The sequence below is a fragment of the Haliotis cracherodii genome, unplaced genomic scaffold, assembly GCF_022045235.1.
Source record: "Haliotis cracherodii isolate W230 unplaced genomic scaffold, xgHalCrac1.p SCAF_10, whole genome shotgun sequence".
In the NCBI taxonomy this organism is placed as follows: Eukaryota; Metazoa; Mollusca; class Gastropoda; order Lepetellida; family Haliotidae; genus Haliotis; species Haliotis cracherodii.
Window position 1 is genome coordinate 32,389,375 of NW_027266265.1, and position 22,073 is coordinate 32,411,447.

A 22,073-nucleotide genomic window follows, 5' to 3' on the forward strand; every position below is an offset into this window, starting at 1 on the left:
ATGTACCGTGAGTTGTGTTGCAATTTGATAATAGAGTTTCTAAATAAGATGGGCATAAACACACGAACATGGGTATTGTTTGAAAATAATAAATTTCCCAATTTTCTCGATATATACTAAATTGAGCATTCAATTTAAATATCGATAAATATGTATTAATACAGGAAAGAATGGCAATTAGGCATACCCTGTAACCCAGGTTACATAACAAAGTTCTGCTAGCTAGAGACGTGAAAGTCTTAATGTCCATTATTTATCTCAGGAGAAATATATTCCGCAATAACGGGATCCGGTTTGTCAGGGTGCCGTTGTATAAGATGTCTTGGCTTGATGTTATGCCGCCTGATTTCTTTTTCTTATTTCGGTTTTGTGTATGTGATATATTTCAAACTATTTCATCTGTGTAATTGATTTCGTAGACATCTTATTTTAATATTTTATAGACTTTTATAGAACATGAAATGAGATAATGAAGAATAGTTGTACATCAACCCTCACAGAATAAATTTGCAAACGGAGTTAAGAAAACCTGGTTAACAAAAGAAATATGTTGAAACAGTTTTATACATGATTACAAAGCCCTATTCGATAAGTATTTAAGGTTCTTAGATACCATAGATTCACAACACACTCGAGATCTCATTTTGAATCAGAATTTGCACACCTGCAATTTCATATGCAAATCAGTCTTAATTGTTACCTGTCTGAGAGCATTAATCCAGGGGAGTATCAATTAGACGCTGGCGACAGGTAGGTGAGGGGTTATTGCGGGGTAAGTGGGGCGTTGCATTAAAAGAGACGTGTAATTACTTGCTATTGTAGGAACGATATCTTACACAGAAGAAATCAATGGGCTTAAAGCTCGCAACACCACCACTGTCGATATTGCATCCCTAACTCATTTCACGCGGGTTGGTATCGCTCCGCTGGCTCCTCACAGCGGAGCTAACATTTCAAAGAAGCATTTTACCCCTGAGGTCGACGGCGTTACGGCATAATACGACGACTTCTTCTACTACCCTCCCTCCCCCTCCTCTACCACACATCCACTTGTGCGAGCCTCGGTTGCAGTTAGTCCGCGCCAGGCGTCGCTATGGTGCTGCCTCATGAGGCTCGCGCGAAATACGGATATGCCCTGAGGCTAAGACCCGGGAGTGGGAACTGTTTCCCCGTCAGTCTCAGCGCATTTAGCAGCCCACTCTGGTCGCTAGCAGACCGTGTATCTCGCTCTCAATCGCCGCTGGTTTTATATACGTATTTCTGGATTATCGTGGCCTATTTCAAAGGTAAGTTCACTTGTTACTTTAAACATTACATATGTGAATACGGTCTGCTGATGGACGTTCTGGCCAATAGGTTGTTTTAACAACAGTTTATGTTTGATAGGTGGTTGTAAGTCAGTCACTTCACAGTTGTTTTGTGGCTATTTGTTCCGATAGTATATTGTCGTTGATTTGCCGATATTGCTGCGTGTGAATGAATGCGATCTGTATTCACACATTTACACGAAGTCATGCTAGTATATAAGTATATATACCTGCTGGAAATTCACTTAATTTTCCGTATGTAGCGAATGGACGTGGCCGGTATTAGCCTCTTCACAGGTAACCGCGTAGGTAAATAAATACCCATTAATACGGAATATAGCTTCACGCTACACCTTTTCGAGGATTACGTCATAATATTCTCAACCAAGCTTGGTCTAGACAAGGCAGCGCAGATAGATGATTGTTTTCATGCTAAACAATCAATGTTTTCATACTAAACATTACCCGAGCTCTGAGTCGCTACCCCTTCTTAAACGACGTATATTAAGCTATCTCGCATATAATGAATATTCATCTGTAATACATTTCTAGTCTCAGGGAAGTGTAATCCTGTGGAACACGGTGTTCAATAAACTAAGGCGATAGTGTCTGTTGATGTAATACACGTGACTTTGAGTTTATTTTGGCTGAACTTTTACTTGAATAATTTGATATCATATGGTGTTTGTCGAAGTGGGATGGTGGAAATATAGAACAGAAAAAGGACTCAGCGACTTTCGTCAGAAAATGACACTGTATGCTCAAACTATTTCAGTGGACATTGAAGTAATCACTCTCTTTGTGAGTGAACTATCGGGGCACCTTAACCACTGGAGGCGGAATAACCCGCCCCACCAGCCTTTCTTGGTCACCTGGCTATTAATGACATCAAACGAGTTAAACGTTGTTAGAACGATACTCGGATTCCCGCTGAATGCTGCATTTTCGGTGTAGACATATAGCGTTAGGTAACACTTTCAGCAAGCAGAACCCACTTAGTATTTCGTAGTACATGTGTACTGACACGTTTGTCTATATGATTGGATTAACTTTGAAATATAACAAATCGATTCGATATGTCGTGTTTGTATGACATTGTGATTCTACATAACTTGCTTGTATTTCCCCAATGAGGAAATATTTTTTCATTGTAGCGATTCATTGGCAGGATGATCATATATGTAAACATTTATGTTGCACAACGTCGGCCTGGTCACAGGTGGGTGGAGACATAGACGCACATCGGTAACAGTGACGCACCTGATGGTGTGGGTCACCTGTCGCTACTGTCGACGGGTGGGTGTGAGGTCACTGTGGCACTGTCTCCTCTAGCAACCAATGGCCACACAACGATTCGTGCTGTAGCGCCTACACCGTGTCTGATATACCCAGCCTTGATATACTCGTATATATGGGTTAACTGTTATAACCATGTATATCAAATATATATGGGATAACTGTTATTAATATCTATATCAGTCCTCATGTAACCATTCTATACCAGGATTGATATACCCCGCCTATACCAGGAAGTACCCCACCTATACCAAGTACCCTACCTATACCAGTCAGTACACCGCCTGTACCACAGTACCCCGCCTATACCAGACAGTACCCCGATTATACCAGGCAGTATCCTGCCTATACCAGGCAGCACCCCGCCTATACCAGGCAGCACCCCGCCTATACCAGACAGCACACCACCTATACCAGGCATTACCCCGCCTAAACCACAGTAACCCGCCTATACAAGACAGCACCCCGCCTATACAAGACAGTACCCCGCCTATACCAGACAGTACCCCGCCTATACCAGGCAGTATCCCGCCTATACAAGACAGCACCCCGATTATACCAGGCAGTATCCTGCCTATACCAGACAGTACCCCGCCTATACCAGGCAGTATCCCGCCTATACCAGACAGTACCCCGATTATACCAGGCAGTATCCTGCCTATACCAGGCAGCACCCCACCTATACCAGGCAGCACCCCGCCTATACAGTACCCCAGTACCCCGCCTATACCAGACAGCACCCCACCTATACCAGACAGTACCCCGCCTATACCAGACAATACCCCGCCTATACCAGGCAGTACCCCAGTACCCCGCCTATACCAGGCAGCACCCCGCCTATACCAGACAGCAACCCACCTGTACCAGGCAGTATCCCGCCTGTACCAGACAGTACCCTGCCTATACCACACAGTATTCTGCCTATACCAGACAGTACCCCACCTATACCAGGCAGTACCCCACCTATACCATACAGTACCCCGCCTATACCAGACAGTACCCAACTATACCAGGCAGTACCCCACCTATACCATACAGTACCCCGCCTATACCACACAGTACCCCGCCTATACCACACAGTATCCTGCCTATACCAGACAGTACCCCACCTATACCAGGCAGTACCCCAGTACCCCGCCTATACCAGGCAGTATCCCGCCTATACCACACACTACCCCCACCTATACCGCACATTACACACACACACACACACACACACACACACACACACACACACACACACACACACACACACACACACACACACACTCTACCCCACTTAAACCATGCAGTACCCCGCCTATAGGTGACTGTCAAGGGGATGAGGCACCAAGAGGCCGCGGTATGCAGGTACATCACCTATTCCAGTCTGCCTCCGATGATTCAACAGCTACAGCCTGGGGGCCAGCATTTGTCATCTTCCGTCACGTCATCCCGGAGCCGACCTTGTCCATGTACACATACTCGTATCCATCTGGTTCACTGATAATAACAGACAGAAGCCAGATACTCTGTGAGGATTGACCACAGCCTCATCACTCATTGTACATAATTAAAAATAGTCATCGAGTCACACTGATAGGCTGGAAGACCTTAGTACCATGTGTCCTAAATTCGTCCCAATGGATTCACTGTCTGCATTCGTCAGCAGTTCAACTCTTAATAGAACTTAAATCAAACTCAACATCTCGAAAATCATTCGACCATAAACCCTACACCCTAACCGTTCATAAACTGGCTACCGATTGCTACTTTTGTGGTATCACAAAGGAATAATCTTACATGCAGTGTCATTTTTATTCTTCAACTAAGTGGCCATTAATGAAAAAAAACCATGACATATTTCTTAAGTTACTTTTCAACCTAAATCCAATTGTTATATGCTATTGATATTTATTGCAGTTAACTGATCCTTCAACCGGAACTGACGTCACGGCGCGTGACGAACACCACGACATGTCGTCCCCAGTCACATCAAGACCCTCCTCTGTCACCACCCCCAATGGCCACTTTAACAAGATTTCCGGTGTTCCCTGTCCAGCGACCCCTACAAGATATACAGCCCCGGTCCATATTGACGTGGGTGGTGTCATATATACGTCCTCTCTCGAAACTCTCACGAGGTGAGTGTCACAAGGCAGAAAGACAATGGATGGGGGCTTTTTAATCCAATAGTTAGTTTGGTTTAACCGCTTTGAACAGTATTTTAGTTATATCACGGCGTACCAGGAGTAGGAGGAAAGCCAGAAGTGATGCATGGTACGGGCATGGTACTGACAAACGTAGGAACACAGTCGTGAGGAATCTAGGATTCAAACCAACGGTCACAGGTTTCTGGCTGACCCAAGGGACGCAACTCTGCATAACGAATTAGACGACTTGGCCACCCGTGCCTCCTTAAATTTAAGAAATATGTCCACCTCATGGATTCTTGGGCATGACAAAACATAGTACCGCGGAAAACATCGCACAGTGAAGACACATAGTACGTTTCGAATGGGTTCAAGTAGCGGTTGCAAAGTCAACCTCATACTCAGACCTATCAGCGTATAATTCCTGATTGTACTGATGTTTTTCAAAGAATTACGACACGATAGATGGGAGCGGGGCTCATTATTTTATGTGACCGCTTTTCACACCTGTGTCCACTGACACAAAGTAATCTTAGCGCTAAGAGCTTTTGAACAAGCTCGTTGTCTGACCAATGACCAATGATATATAATCTGCCACCCTATGAAAACGAGGAGATCCGGGTCAGAAATGATGCCCAGCACTCTACTGCTTGTCGTTGGTTGGTTGGTTGGTTTGTTGTTTAACGCCGCAATATTCCAGCTATATGACGGCGGTCTGTAAATAATCGAGTCTGGACCAGACAATCCAGTGATTAATATCATGAGCATCGATCCACGCAATTGGGATCGATGACATGCATCAACCAAGTCAGCGAGTCTGACCTCCCGATCCCGTTAGTCGCCTTTTACGACAAGCATAGTCACCTTTTATGGCAAGCATGGGTTGCTGACGACCTATTCTACCCCGGAATCTTCACGGGTCCCGCTGCTTGTCGCAGGAGACTCAGTTATATGAGGTGGTCAGGCTTGGTGACTTTGTGTCATCGAACCACAACGTCAATTGCCGTGGCTTATAATATCAGCCACAAGTTTGTCTGGCCCAGTCTCGATTATTGTTTTATCAATTGCTGACAGTCGTTAAACAATATCCACTCACTCATTTCATGAACAGAACACTATAAGTAGCACTGAGCCATACCATCCTTCAGAGAATGTCATCAAAGCAACTTTTTAACCTCATGAACAAGTACTGGAACGGTTCCAAAGGTTTCAATCAAGTTTGTATTTTTAGATGGCCCGTGCTTCGAGTTGGGTATCGCCAGGGGCTGGACAGGAACTTCACCGTTATCAGCCTGGGGTATTTTAAACCGCGTGAACAATCATTGAATTGGTGGATATTTTGAAACCGCATGTGTCGTTGACAGAAGCAGAGGACGTAGATAAACACAGCTTACTAATATGTACATCGGTCAGGACTGAAATAACTGATAATTATACGGATATCGTCTCCTTATCCGTCAAGGGGAAGGCATGTCGGCTGGTGTACACTGTTTCGAGGTACTTTGGTCCGTATAGTGACAGTGACGCAGATGCGTGGCCATATTTAGTGGAGGGACAATGGAGATTGTGCCATCAGAGTCTATTCTGGGGCCTCGAGATTCGGGAGGTCCTGGTTCTCTACTCTCAGATAGTAGGTCATTTGAAATAGGAGATAAAAACCTGTATCTGATATAGGGCTTTGTTGGGATTATATATGTGACCAGTATAGAAACTTGTCTCGTTCCTTTCTGGGGGCGCGTCGTGTTTCGCGTGCACCGTTGAATGTTTATTCGACCACGGGATTCTTCCATTGGCCTTTTTGGGAGAATGATAAGCTGGTCGGTAGGTGGGAGAATGATAAGCTGATGTGTGGTGGGAGAATGGTAAGCTGATGTGAGGTGGAGAATGGTAAGCTGGTGTGTAGGCGGGAGCATGGTAAGCTTGTGTGTAGGTGGGAGAAGGGTAAGCTAGTGTGTAGGTGGGAGAATGGTAAGCTGGTGTGTAGGTGGGAGTATGGTAAGCTGGTGTGAGGTGGGAGAATGGTAAGCTGATGTGTAGGTGGGAAAATGGGAAGCTGATGTGAGGTGGGAGAATGGTAAGCTGGTGTATAGGTGGGAGAATGATAAGCTGGTCGGTAGGTTGGAGAATGATAAGCTGGTTTGTAGGTGGGGGATTGGGGGGCTGGTGTGTAGGTGGGAGAAAGGTAAGCTGGAGTGTAGAAGGAAGGCTGGTAGGCTGGTGTGTAGATGGGAGAATGGTAAGCTGGTGTGTGGTGTGAAAATGATAAGCTGGTTGGTAGGTGGGAGAATGGTAAGCTGATCGGTAGGTGGGAGAATGGTAGGCTTGTCGGTAGGTGGGAGAATGGTAAGCTGGTGTGTAGGTGGGAGAATGGTAAGCTGGTGTGAGGTGAGAGAGTGGTAAACTGCTGTGTAGGTGTGAGAATGGTAAGCTGGTGTGTAGGTGGGAGAGTGGTAAGCTGGTCGGTAGGTTGGAGAATGGTAAGCTGGTGTGTAGGTGGGAGAATGGTAAACTGATGTGGGGTGGGAGAATGATTAGCTGGTCCCGAGGTGGGAGAATGGTAAGCTGGTATGTAGGTGGGAGAATGATAAGCTGGTGTGTAGGTGGGAGAATGTTAAGCTGGTCGGTAGGTGGGAAAATAGTAAGCTGGTGTGAGGTGGGAGAATGATAAGCTGGTCGGTAGGTGGGAGAATTGTAAGCTGGTCGGTAGGTGGGAAAATGGTAAGCTTGTGTGAGGTGGGAGAATGATAAGCTGGTCGGTAGGTGGGAGAATGGTAAGCTGGTGTGTAGGTGAAAGAATGGTAAGCTGGTCGGTAGGTTGGAGAATGATAAGCTGGTGTGAGGTGGGAGAATGATAAGCTGGTCGGTAGGTGGGAGAATGATAAGCTGGTCGGTAGGAGGGAGAATGATAAGCTGGTGTGTATATGGGAGAATGGTAAGCTGGTGTGTAGGTGGGAGAATGGTAAGCTGGTCGGTAGATGGGACAATGATAAGCTGGTCGGTAGGTGGGAGAATGGTAAGCTGGTCGATAGGTGGAAAAATGGTAAGCTGGTGTGAGATGGGAGAATGATAAGCTGGTCGGTAGGTGGGAAAATGGTAAACTGGTGTGAGGTGGGAGAATGATAAGCTGGTCGGTAGGTGGGAGAATGGTAAGCTGGTCGGTAGGTGGGAGAATGGTAAGCTGGTGTGAGGTGGGAGAATGGTAAGCTGATGTGAGGTGGGAGAATGATAAGCTAGTCGGTAGGTTGGAGAATGGTAAGCTGGGCGGTAGGTGGGATAATGGTAAGCTGGTGTGTAGGTGAAAGAATGGTAAGCTGGTCGGTAGGTTGGAGAATGATAAGCTGGTGTGAGGTGGGAGAATGGTAAGCTGATGTGAGGTGGGAGAATGGTAAACTGGTGTGTAGGTGGGGGAATGATAAGCTTGTGTTTAGGTTGGAGAGTGGTAAGCGGGTGTGTATGTGGGAGAATGGTAAACTGATGTGAGGTGGGAGAATGATAAGCTAGTCGGTAGGTGGGAGAATGGTAAGCTGGTCGGTAGGTGGGAGAATGGTAAGCTGGTGTGAGGTGGGAGAATGGTAAGCTGATGTGAGGTGGGAGAATGATAAGCTAGTCGGTAGGTTGGAGAATGGTAAGCTGGGCGGTAGGTGGGATAATGGTAGGCTGGTGTGTAGGTGAAAGAATGGTAAGCTGGTCGGTAGGTTGGAGAATGATAAGCTGGTGTGAGGTGGGAGAATGGTAAGCTGATGTGAGATGGGAGAATGATAAGCTAGTCGGTAGGTGGGAGAATGGTAAGCTGGTGTGAGGTGGGAGAATGGTAAGCTGATGTGAGGTGGGAGAATGATTAGCTAGTCGGCAGTTGGAGAATGGTAAGCTGGGCGGTAGGTGGGATAATGGTAAGCTGGTGTGTAGGTGAAAGAATGGTAAGCTGGTCGGTAGGTTGGAGAATGATAAGCTGGTGTGAGGTGGGAGAATGGTAAGCTGATGTGAGGTGGGAGAGTGGTGAACTGGTGTGTAGGTGGGAGAATGATAAGCTGGTGTGTAGGTGGGGGAATGATAAGCTGGTGTTTAGGTTGGAGAGTGGTAAGCTGGTGTGTATGTGGGAGAATGGTAAACTGATGTGAGGTGGGAGAGTGGTAAGCTGGTGTGTAGGCGGGAGAATGATAAGCTGGTCGGTAGGTGGGAGAATGGTAAGCTTGTCGATAGGTGGGAAAATGGTAAGCTGGTGTGAGATGGGAGAATGATAAGCTGGTCGGTAGGTTGGAGAATGGTAAGCTGGGCGGTAGGTGGGATAATGGTAGGCTGGTGTGTAGGTGAAAGAATGGTAAGCTGGTCGGTAGGTTGGAGAATGATAAGCTGGTGTGAGGTGGGAGAATGGTAAGCTGATGTGAGATGGGAGAATGATAAGCTAGTCGGTAGGTGGGAGAATGGTAAGCTGGTGTGAGGTGGGAGAATGGTAAGCTGATGTGAGGTGGGAGAATGATAAGCTAGTCGGTAGGTTGGAGAATGGAAAGCTGGGCGGTAGGTGGGATAATGGTAAGCTGGTGTGTAGGTGAAAGAATGGTAAGCTGGTCGGTAGGTTGGAGAATGATAAGCTGGTGTGAGGTGGGAGAATGGTAAGCTGATGTGAGGTGGGAGAGTGGTAAACTGGTGTGTAGGTGGGAGAATGATAAGCTGGTGTGTAGGTGGGGGAATGATAAGCTGGTGTTTAGGTTGGAGAGTGGTAAGCTGGTGTGTATGTGGGAGAATGGTAAACTGATGTGAGGTGGGAGAGTGGTAAGCTGGTGTGTAGGCGGGAGAATGATAAGCTGGTCGGTAGGTGGGAGAATGGTAAGCTTGTCGATAGGTGGGAAAATGGTAAGCTGGTGTGAGATGGGAGAATGATAAGCTGGTCGGTAGGTGGGAGAATGATAAGCTGGTCGGTAGGAGGGAGAATGTTAACCTAGGGTGAGGTGGGAGAATGGTAAGCTGGTATGTAGGTGGGAGCATGGTATGCTGGTATGTGGGTGAAACACTGGTAGACGGGTATGTGTGTAGAAGAATGGACAACAAGTAATTCTACCATGTGGGTGAATGAACAATCAGTACGTACTACTGATAACTATTGGAGGTTGCCGAAAGTTATAAAATAAAGCAATACCAAAGAATATGACCATTCGACCGATGTGACGACAAAGCTTGGTACTAACGAGTTACACAAGGAACAGGCTGTATACAATTTCTCTCCATGTACCCATTCCAGGCGCGTCTAGCAGCCCGAGGGACATTAAATTCTGTTGTCCCCCACCTGCCTCCTCCCCTCTCCCCCTTCCCGATCCCCGACCCTAGGGTGTGCCCTCGCAGGTCTTTGTCAGCTAAGTGACTCTCTTGCCCTAAGTAGAACCAATTGTCATTTGTTGCCGTCGTCAGACCATCTGAGTCCGCGGCGAGCAGACGATCAATACCGAGTTTTTGCCGCCACTTGCTTTCTGTGGTGGCCACTTTCTCACACTGTTTTTAGACAGAGGGCAAACTAAAAACTGAAGTCATTGATCGTTGGTGATTTATAGAGAGTCTGACGGAAGATCGTGCCTGCTCCGGAGCGCCTCGGGGCTCGGTGTCCGAATCTGGTCAAGTTGTCTGCTGAAGTGGATGATTCTCCGAGAGACAAATGTTGGTGCTTCTTAATTGTCAGAACTACCTGGTCTTAGCGTAACTGCAAGTATGTGACAGAAATATGTTGAAAAACTTGTCAATTCAATCGTGGTACTCAGCACGTTTCATCAGTGAAGCTTCCAGAGATCAAACGATGTCGTTTTCTGGCGATTACTGATTGGAGGGGTTTTCATTTGGATTGATTAAAGAGTTAAAATGTAATCCTGCAAACAGCAGTTGAAACGCGGCAAACGACTGATCTGAGCGGTATATTGTAGTTGTTGCACTTGCGTTGATTTGAGAGTGCAATTTCATCCCTGGTAGTCGACAGGGCTGAGGATGTAGCCGTGGGCAATCCTCGACAAATAATTACAGCTTCTTTGCTCCTACCCCTATCCTTTTACTTCATGCCTCGCAGAAAGTTGCGCTAGCCATAGAGGGGAAGTCGCCCAAATATTACCCCTCAGGGTGTTTTGGCACGGCAATGAGGGTCAACAAGGGGTACCGTCTACTCCCCTTCTTCTCAATTGCAAACAGAACTGGAAGAGAAGCTGGAAAGCATCGGCGAGTGTGCTCCTCTGGTTGTGACATGTTGTATTTTAAGCAGGACGATATTGAATTCTATTGACTCTCTCTCGTTGTCCTTGGACAAGGAGATGCGGGGGGAAGCCTTGGGCTAATACGTTTTTTTATATCAAATCCAGGATAGTGAATGTTGTCGATAGAGGCAAGGCTGTCAAACTTAAAGAGTGATTTCTGTCTATAAGATAATGCTACATGTTTAATGTTGTTTGTGTATGAGAAGCAAAAGAAGTCGTTGCTATGGTTGCTCGCGCTGAACACGGAAAAGCCGGGGGGAATCGGCCACGGACACATCAATTCACACAAATCTGCTAGGCGTTCTGGCAGCAGGCAATTTGCGAGGGCTTTGCGTGTTATTTTACTAAAAGCAGTCATAACCGATTTAATATACAGCATAAGCTAGAAAATACCCGTTGCCGATGCGGTAGAGTTACACATATTGTTCTGTTGTCATGGCGAGATCGCTACAGCCTTTGATCCAAGCCCTCCAGACATGGCCCGGGAACGTGGATAATTAAATAAGAATGGTTTTGCACAAAGATGATTTCATGCACAAAAAACAGACAGAATTGTAATGAAGTCTGGATATGCCCGAGGGCAAATATACCTCTTGCTAGACGGTCCCCCACCGAACAGTATTCTTCGGGCCCTCGCTTTTTTAAGACGAAGCAAAGGAACAATTATAATGAGCCCAGTCCGGATGAAATACAAGCTTCTAGCCGGTATTTACAATGGCCTCCGGGCGAATTCACAAATGGAGGTACAAGTGCCCTGAGGTTGTTAATCCGCTTTCAGTATACACATGATAAGCTGGTGAGGCCAGCCATCTTGTTCAAGAGCTACGACGGTCATATACGATTTGTGCCAAATATACTTAGTCGATCTTCACGGTTTGGGTACGGAGATAATGGTTGTACCAACAGTAATTGTCGTTGACGTGGTGTCTGTGTGGTTGAGATCCTATTACGTCTCATGTGAATGTGTTTGGTAGTCTTTTCACATGTCAGGTTAATGTTTTCTTCCCCGACTGTGTATCAGAGGGGCGATTGCGATATCAGTTGGGTTGGTTGTTGTATTAACCTTCATTGAACGTGTCATTGAACGAAGGTGAAGGTCATGGCTGAATTACGCGTTGGGGAGGTGTTCTTGTGAGTGAGTGGGTGTTGTTATATCACGGCGCGTCCGGTTGCTGCTATAGGAAGCCAATCGTATGTTGGTCGTAGGCGTTTTTGTTTCCATTTTTATTAAGTGTTAAAGCGTTCTCTCGTCACGCCGTAGAACCGGGTTCGATTCCCCACACGGGTACAATGTGTGAAGCTAATTTCTGGTTTCCCCGCCGTGATATTGCTAAACGCTGCGTGTGCCCTTACTCACTCACGGAAGAGCGGAAGGTCGTTGGTTCGATCCCCGGCCGCGTCATACCAGAAGACATTATAAGGTGGTACTTGTTGTTACCCTGCCTGACACTCGGCATTGAGGTGGATACAAGTACTGGTCGGCTCGGAGTCAGTATACTGTGTTTGCGTGCGACATGCATTTAAAACTGCGCGTGGTATCTCAGTGAGCTAGCACTATAAATCGGCATCAGTCTGGACTAGTACAAGCAGCCACACACGCACGTACGCACGTACGCACGTAAGCACGTCTTTCTGTAAGTGCAACGATCTCCAACGTGACGTTACACCCCACTTCACCTTATTCCCTCACCTTGAACCCTGAAAACAAATCTGAGCATGGCTAAGGGGCACAACTCTGCACAGTCAAGAGCTTTCCGAGCCCCCTTACTGTCTTGCAGAAGTTCTCATTCGCCTCAGTGTATACTCCCCAGGGAGCTGATAATGAAAGTCGAGTGTGCACCGATCCATTGACGGGGGATACTTATGTAGTGCCATGAGCATTCACTTAATTGTTGAATGGAATTGAATTAGTATTGTTTATTGTTTGTTGATGCCTTGACATCAGATGAATCCTGGCTGACAGGGGCTGTCTTTGTAAGCAGACGATGTCCAGCCTCTAGAATCGCTCCGACTTAAGCTACTGCACGTTAAACCATAAATAACACAGTACATACAGAAAGTAAATCTCGCCTGAGTAAAATGTTTATTCATTTTGTGGATACAACAGCTGACAGAGATATTTCTTGAAATTGCATTTCGTGTATTCACTTGTATTTGTATAGATTATGCCCGGGGCATTATGTTGTATTTGGAAGGTGTTGATAGTAATTAGTTCTCTGAAGGGGCATATGTGTGCCCGCGGGCACAAGCTAGCTGAGGCGTACCACATTGAATATCTATTGTGTCATGACCCCTCGGGCGGTAATGCCCTAATGGAGACCTACAATAGGAGAAAAAACTCCGTCAAATGTACTATAACCACGGCTTCATTTGCCAACGTAAACAGAAGAATATCTGGTTGTTTTGGGTTATTTCTGTTCTGTCGGGAGTAGAACTGGGAAGGCGACAGGTATTCTGGGTATCATCTACGGTCTGTCTTTTATGAGACTACTTTTAAATGGATCGATGACCGAAATAACAACTTGACGCCATTCCGTGGTCACTATCAGTTGTCCCTTCAAGTACGCAATACCGTGCTGTATGGTTCTAACTTCTTTCACATAATATTTCATCCGGTCTGTCGTCAGATTTCACTGACGGCCTAGTCGTCTAAGACGCCGCAATTCCCTGTGCGTCCCATTTAGGCACGATCGTTGGTTCGAGTTCCTGATTCGCCCTGATAATGTTTCTAGTTTTGTCGTGGGTTTAACAAAATTGGTAAACGTGTAGGACCTTCATAAGCTAACACGCCCTGTTGCAACTACTGTTCAAAGCGGCGTTAAACCTAATTCACTTAAAAGATTAACTAAATAACCAAAGAAGTAGAATTTGACGAACGTTATTTGAAAGGCTGGGCCTGCTCTTTAAACATCGACGAACCCGCCTTTAACACCCCCCCCCCCCCTGGCCTATCCTAGCCATTACCTGAGATACACAGAAACATATGTCCCGTGTTCCGACCACCTCCGTCGCCGAGGCGGGATCGATGACGATGACAGAAGATATATTTTACTGCCTACATAAGGCAAGAACGTGCAAGGCTTCCGGGAGGCATTAGCGCGTCTGGAAGGGTCGATAGGCCGCGGTCAGAGACGCCCATAACTCGATACTCAAACAAGCCTGCTGGCCATCATAGATTTTTTTTACCATGAAATTATGTGAGGTATTTTCAAGGAGCCAGTTGTATTGGACGACTGTCGACATTGACCACTTCATCAGCTGTGTTTTAGTTTTACTTCAAAAGTTGTTCGTAATAAAGTTGAATTTTCCCAAAACACGAATTCGAAAACAACGAAAAATCGACTTCGTTTTTTTCCGGAAATCCGATGTCGTTTAGGATGCTCAAACATGGAGATTAAGATAATGTTAGATTCTTAGACTAAACGGATGGTTCGATAGGTCCAGTGGTTCTATTAATTTAACAGTTACAGTTCCGACAACCCGTTTTCTTTTTCCAGCCATAACCCGATTGGAATTGGAAAAAACAAAGGTCAAGGTCATTTTCATATTTCTCACAGTATGTTGTGTTTCTGATGTTGCCAGGTTTCCCGACTCTCGACTAGCGAAGATGTTCAACGGAAGCATCCCCATCGTACTGGACAGCCTGAAGCAGCACTACTTCATCGACCGTGACGGCAAAATGTTCCGCTACATCCTCAACTACATGCGATGTCAACGTTGTTGTCTTCCAGAAGATTTCGCAGAGTGGGAGCAACTTCTTGAAGAATCGCGATTCTTCGAGCTCCAAGGCATGGTTCGCGATATCGAAGCCATGCGACGCAGCAAACAACGTCCAGTGACACAGCCCGCACAGACGACGGACCAGACAATCATGCAAACAGTCCGAGAGATCAAGTCGGAGCCCAGTTCGTCGGAGTTCTGTGACTGCATTGCAGTGAGTATCAGCCCTGACCTAGGGGAGAGAATCTCGTTAAGTGCTGAGAGGGCGCTTTTGGAAGAAGTCTTCCCGGAACTTACGTCAGCGCTTATGGATACACGGAATTCTGGTTGGAATATGGAGAACCATTTTGTGATTCGTTTTCCCCTCAATGGATTTTGTAAGCTCAATTCTATTCAGGTTATACAGAGGCTTTTAAACCACAATTTCCAAGTAATAGCCTCGACAGGGGGCGGCGTGGAAGGTCAGCAATTCAGCGAGTACCTGTTCTGCAGGAACTGCAAGTCTCTACATTGAGACACCATGTTATGGAGAGGGGCAGAACTATTAAATGACCAGTTGCATTATAACAAGAAATTCCACATTAATCCTGTGGATGAGGGCTACCGGTTACCAAATAACGCTACAAGATTTCCATCCGCTTCCGTGAAGGTGGACATCAAATTTAGCACATTGAACAACGAACAGTGTCGTTAGCGACGTTAGCTGTCTGCGTCGTCTGATGCCAACGAACAATTGGCATCTGATTGTAATGTTTCACAACCGCGCCACCATGATGGAAATCATGCGGAGTCACTCCTAGATCAGATACGCATCTGCGGCTGTAACCTCACTGGATTATGTCAGGGTCAGGAGACATTCGGGTCCACTCGGCTTATTCCGTTCCCTAATTCCTCCGGCAGCACTGGAGAAGTGATACAACATGATTTCACTGCACTCCGTGTACCGCCAGATCCTTCCGCGCAAAGTTCGTATGGCATGACGCCGGATTGAAAAGCGGCGGTATGCTTGACAAACAAAAAAGAATACATTTTTATTTTTGAACGAGTCATCAGCAAAACACAATAAATATAGACACCAGAGCCACGGTCACATTGTGTTGTGTCGTGTGACTGGAACTGGAACTACTTCCAATATGGATTCTCCCAGTGCTGACCGAGGTGTCGTATGTGATTGAGGCGAGCTGAGTGTCTTTGCAGTAAACTACGAAACTTAATGTATGGACCACGCGGTCAGCTTTGTGTAAATGACGTGCAAGTATATAGTTCTGTGATATGATATTTCAATGGACCTGACTTGTTGGCGTTCTCTGAGCAACATGCTTACCTTTCAACTGTACCTATGACAGTGCTAAATGTTTCAACCATGTGATTAGCGGTATTTATACCTTTGAGTAACGATGTTGAGTGGTAACACTAGGAGATATCTTACATTGATTATATGTATACACAAACAGCTTGAATTAATTCACTGTGTCACGTGATCACGTTAGTTAGGGGCAGCTACAGACTGGTTCCATGCCCTTGTTACGCACGCTCGGTATGCGTAGCAAAGACAAGGAGCTTGTTAAGGGACAGCCAGTATCAATGTCGTCCGCGCACTTATAGTGGTATTTGTGATTCTGAGACTTGACAATAATTGCATTTATTTCACACCTAAAATCATCACTAACTGCTGTTTGTTGAACTGTTCTTGGTAGGAAGCCTATGTATATATATTTATGCTACGTGTAATTATGTCTATTTATTCGGGTGCCTGTTATATTGAAATCTAGTAAGTGCGGGGGGATGTGTACCATTTTGCGTCTTTTACATTCAGTGAGGAACAGGACGACTACTTATCAAACTAATATTAATTAATATTCAATATGAGTACGCTTAAGAACGTATGTGTGTATATCGCGCCACCCCTAAAACCATACACGTTAATGTACTGGTACATGAAAGAAGCAGTTTTAAAAGTACTTATTTAAGCCTATCAAGTACAAGCATATAGAAATATGCCAGAGCAAGCCAGTCAAAAGTAAGAATATCGATGCATGGTACCTATTAGGCATACAGGTTCTCCTGGGTAAAATAGGGTTGGAATGTTAACGTCCATCAGAGTGGGTGAATAAATGTTGTTTACCGCCGCTTTGAGTAGTATTTCAGTTATATCACGGCCTGTCAGCTTGGTGTGGTACGAAAATCCTAAGTTGTACAGATTTTAAGACGTTTACCACTTTGACGAAACCCACGAGCACGGGTATGGTGCTGACACAAGAACCGGTGATCATTGGTGTTTGATACGTATAAGGGACGCAACTCTGCACAGCGAATTGCAACACCTCAGACGACTGGGCCACCCGTGCACCCCTTCAGACTACCTGTCTCACGCTGCAACATCGCAAGGACGTTGGGCTAGCCAAGTGGTTGAAGAGTTCTTTCTCCGCGTTGAAACCAGAGTTCGATTTCGATTCACCGTACGGGTACATCATTACAACCTATGATTGTCGAACGAGGTGACGTAATGGATCTGTTGGCCTCACATTTCTGAAATATTACGGAGTACTGCATTAAACATCATACATGACCTCCCCTGTAATATTGCTGGAATATTGTCAAAAGCGGCGGAAAAATCTACTCACTCATCAATATCTCGAGCATAATATGAAAGTTAGTTAGTTATCAGATACTTTTTGCATTTACAACTATATATTTTCAGTGTTTAGCGCAGGAAGGTTGTACATATTGTGTGTACCACCCTCGATTACCCAGTGTATGATATCGCCATTAAATTGTGTACTTCCCTTAACAGACTGGAGATATGATACACTTATTAATCTAGGGGATGTGCTGGTACAGGGCACAGATCACGATGTATGATCTCCGAGAGTTGATAATTCCGTCTCTAGATTCATAATGTGTGGTCTGTTTTAGTCATGTACAATGTCACGATCTTATGAAATCCATTGACTGATTAAATGTCTTTACAAATCTTCCTGCTTTTGTTTTCAATTTTATACCTACGGCTTCACACTGAGCAGACACGCCCACTACTCCATCGATCCATAAGGTGATTACATCCATATACAATACATCTGACCTGCATCACTTTCCTCCCACATTAAACTGACACGGCGTGAGAAAACTGAAATAAAGCACTCACCACATTCGTACATTATTCGTCGGAGTTTAGGAAATATCACGATTTTTATTCAATTTTTCACGCTGAATTTTACACTAGGAGATATCTTACATTGATTATATGTATACACAAACAGCTTGAATTAATTCACTGTGTCACGTGATCACGTTAGTTAGGGGCAGCTACAGACTGGTTCCATGCCCTTGTTACGCACGCTCGGTATGCGTAGCAAAGACAAGGAGCTTGTTAAGGGACAGCCAGGATCACTTTCCTCCCACATTAAGCTGACACGGCGTGAGAAAACTGAAATAAAGCACTCGCCACATTCGTACATTATTCGTCGGAGTTTTTCACGCTGAATTTTAAATTGAATATGAAGCCATATTCAGATCACTTAGCCTCCAACTCGATCTGTAAAAAAATTATAACCATTTTCAACCATGTTTTCCCCATAATTTTCTTTTACCCCGAATTATTAACGACCACCCTTGCAACCTTAACACCGTCGAGAAAGTGTGTGCAGAGATCCCGCTAAATATTAGAGACCAAAAACAAGTACAAAAAGCGGGAAGGAAAAGTGTAAAGCCTGGATTTGGCTTGGGCCTATTAACTTTGTGCTGCATTTTTACCAGATTCTTACCAGATCCACGTGGGAAATTTCCCATTCCCGCTTTCCATTTCCGTTTCTGTGTGTGACAGAGTTGTCATGGAGTGTGTGGCGATCACGGTGTCCAAGTGCGAGAAAAGCGAAGGACAAAGCGTAGGATAAGGGTCAACTGGAAATGTCAAATTGTCAAGTTAATCTTTTAAATCCAACCATAATCTACATTCGACCCACCCTAATTTGACTTAATCATACCAGGGTGGGGGTTGGGGTTGGGTCTGTCATAAAGAGAAAGTAAAACTGTTCCTAGAACGGTTTCCATATCTAATTTGACTAAAAAACAAGTTTAAAGTTAAAGTTAGAATATTGGTATGTCATCAGATATGATGAAATGGATGACAACTATCCTTTTGCTTTCTTACACCTGCAAGTTTTGTACTTTTAACATGGCCAAATACAGAAATATGGCTAAAATAAGTGAAAAGGGCCACAATACTGTAGCTCACGTGGATATTAGTTAGCCGTTTAAAAGGTAAAAGACAGCCAATGAACAAAGGTTGATGTCAATACTGACATTCCAATATGTTCTGCATAACAGCTGAGGATTGACACTAAAATGTATGAAACATGACGTAAACATAAGAAGAAACATACATGCCAAGGTTCATTTCCTTGATCTGGCTAGATGAAGTCAACAGAGGGAAATATGCAGTTTGAGAGGTTAGGTGAGGTGAAATTGGGTGGGTGTGGCTGCTTGTACTAGTCCGGACTGCTGCCGTCATATAGTGTCAGCTCACTGACATACCAAGCTGCAGTTAAACATGAATACCCCGCTCAGACACAGTATACTGTTTTAGCCCCTTAATGCCGAGCGCTAGACAGTACCATCTTTTAACGTCTTTTGGTATGACGCGTCCGGGGATCGAACCAGGGTTTCCGGACGGACGCTCTACCACTAGACCACGGTGGCGGTCCAGTTTTAGAGAATTATCGAGCAATAACAAAATTTAAGTAACCCACCAAAAAACCTCACCAAAAACCGTGCGTATGTGTTGGATCCACAAATAACCAGATACATTTCATTGTAAAGGCCAAAACGAGTTGTAAAAAAGGCTATAATGAGTTATATTGAAAATCGGATTCGATCCTTACGACGCACGCCGGACAAACAAGACAAGATATAAGATCACCCAGCTCCCCGGGGCAAGGGAGTTGACTGACTGCCGGAGTTACATTTTGTCTGGACTATATTTTGCCTAGTCCAATCAATATCGCGCACTGAACAACCTGGATTTCAACGTGCAGATTTCGGTTGACTGCAGGATTTGCAAAACATGTGTACTGTCAACTGAGCGTCGATATATTTTTTCCAAATCTTTTCATGTTTTAATCAAGGTGCTCAAATGGGTTTGATGCACTTCGCGAGGTAAAACCCGTTTTATTACAACATAGATCTTGATTATCGACCAGGTCGTCTTGACTGGGCGCCGTCTTTTTGTTAGAAGCAAATGCAAGTGATGTGAGAGGCGGAATCTGATTGGTCAGTAGGAGGGACATAGAAGGGGCATAACTCGTAATAGCCACTGGTGGTGCTACGATCGAGCGACGGTGTTTCAGCGTAGTTCGGCAATGGCGGAAACTGGACTTTCAAGTGAGCTATGAAGGGAAATATTTAGAATAATAAAGTATGAGCAAGTCCGTGACCCAATGTAATGTAATGTTCTTATGTATATCTCTGGTTAGTCAAAGACGTACGTCTGTACACATATTACAAAAAAAACGTTTCACGAAAACCTCTAAAATCAGCTTTTTTATCACCGTTTTATATGACATTTTATCCTTACCTTGTCATAAGTCCAAACATACAGCTGTTGAAATTAACAACGTTTAGTTCCCAATTATATGAACACATCTGACTTTCATTTTCTAAAGGTTTCCTCAATTCTTAAATGTTACGGATCCTGAGGAACAATAGTGCCCTTATCCGACCTTGTTCTTAAACGCCGCAATAAGCAACACTCGAGCTATATAACGGCGGCCATGTCATGCCCAGGTCATTCTTCACAATGTTCTCAAGTCATGGTGTATTGGCTATGTGTGGTGAGATCGATCAAAATCATATGTATTTTTTCAACATTTCTCTGAGTGGTGGCAGTTGAAGATACTTGATGACAGCGTCGTAGCCACATTTTCCCATTTTTATCAACAGAGAACACCTAATATCTTTAATGCCAGGTGAATATGCTGCCTAGTTGTGTATTTGTTCAAATCATGAAAGTACAGTGTACTTAATACATGCAAACTGTTAATGGCTGCATCCTTCATAGTTTCAGACACCCCTCGTAAGTGGTAAAAAAATCCTTCCTTGATATTTTGTTTATTAGTAAAATTTGTGCCTAAATGTATATTAAGTGACAGTCACAAGTGTTTCTCCATACTTAATAATAAGTGGTTTTAAATGTTAGCTTCGTTATATTCAGCAAAGCTTCCAAAGCAAAGACGGATGTGGTATAACAGGTTGACTATGTTTTCGCTATGACCATTTTCTCAAAGACGGAACCAAGTTGATAAAATGATCACGAGTTGCCTTTCGGTATGTCCCGGAATGACACGAGTGGTCGCGAATGTTACATGAGCACACAATCACTTCTATCACACATGTCCACACAGCAGTTTGATGTGAACAAAGTCCATGTCTCCATACGCGGTCTCCCACTTGTTACCGTATAGCTTGTAGTAAATCCACTTTTCTTTGAATCACATTGTTTACGGACTATCAGAAACACCCCATTTTTTCGGCATCTCCCTTTTTGAAGCAATTATTAATTTGTTTTAAACGTGACCCTGTTTGCTATGTGTAAACAAGTCACACAACCCTACAATTAGTGACTACAAAACACAGATTCTTTTTTTGCATTCATTTAGCACTGGGGGTACGGGTAGCCCAGTTGTCTAAAGTGCTACAATTCGTAGTGCAGAGCATGCGCATGCCAGAAACCTATGGTTCGAATCCCGGTTCGATTCGATTATGTTTCTAAATGTGTCAGCACCATACCCGTGTTCGATGGTTTCACGAAAGACATAAACGTCAATGACCTTCATCACTTCGGGCTTTCCTCCCTAATTTAGCTGACGCGCCGTAATATAACTGGAATACTGTTAAAAGCGGCGTTAAAAAATCCAAATCACTCACACAATTTGCACTTGTATGTTAACATATATATATGTAACAAATGTTAAAATTGGGATAATTCTGTCTTAGTAAAGTACAGATCCTGGTACTGGTGCATCCACCGAGGCTGGTGGTCTAGATCACTTACTTTGTGTACGAACGCCTCCGTGGTAGAGCGTCCGCCCGGAAAGCGGAAGGTCCCGGCTTCGATCCCCGACCGCGTCGTGCCAAATGACGTTAAAAGATGGTACTTATTGTTACCTTGTCTGGTGCTCGGCATTAGGGGGCTTAAACAAGGACTGGTCGGCTCGGAGTCAGTATACTGTGTCTAGTGGGGTATTCTTGTTAAACCTCGGCATGGCATCTCAGTGAGCTAGCACTATAAATCGGCATCAGTCCGGACTAGTTCAAGCAGCCACACACACACACATACACACGCACGTGCATGCACGTCGCTATATAAGTGCAATAATCTTGGACGCGACGTTAAA

The 22,073-nt window shown here is 44.8% G+C and overlaps 1 protein-coding gene across 1 annotated transcript; it reads left to right on the forward strand.

Annotated features, from left to right (window-relative positions):
* The first annotated feature begins 1,198 nt into the window (after window positions 1-1,198).
* LOC139449194 (BTB/POZ domain-containing protein kctd15-like) lies at window positions 1,199-17,191 on the forward strand. Its single transcript, XM_071230627.1, has 3 exons — window positions 1,199-1,286; window positions 4,506-4,726; window positions 14,545-17,191. Exons 2-3 carry the CDS (start codon window positions 4,560-4,562, stop codon window positions 15,194-15,196), a joined length of 819 nt encoding a protein of 272 aa, XP_071086728.1. The 5' UTR covers window positions 1,199-1,286; window positions 4,506-4,559; the 3' UTR covers window positions 15,197-17,191.
* Window positions 17,192-22,073: the final 4,882 nt, after the last annotated feature.

Coding starts and splice junctions, on each gene's coding strand:
- LOC139449194 (XM_071230627.1), top strand. CDS start 4,560: ATGTCGTCCCCAGTCACATCAAGACCCTCCTCTGTCACCACCCCCAAT. Junction 4,727..14,544: donor TCTCTCGAAACTCTCACGAG/GTGAGTGTCACA, acceptor TGATGTTGCCAG/GTTTCCCGACTCTCGACTAG.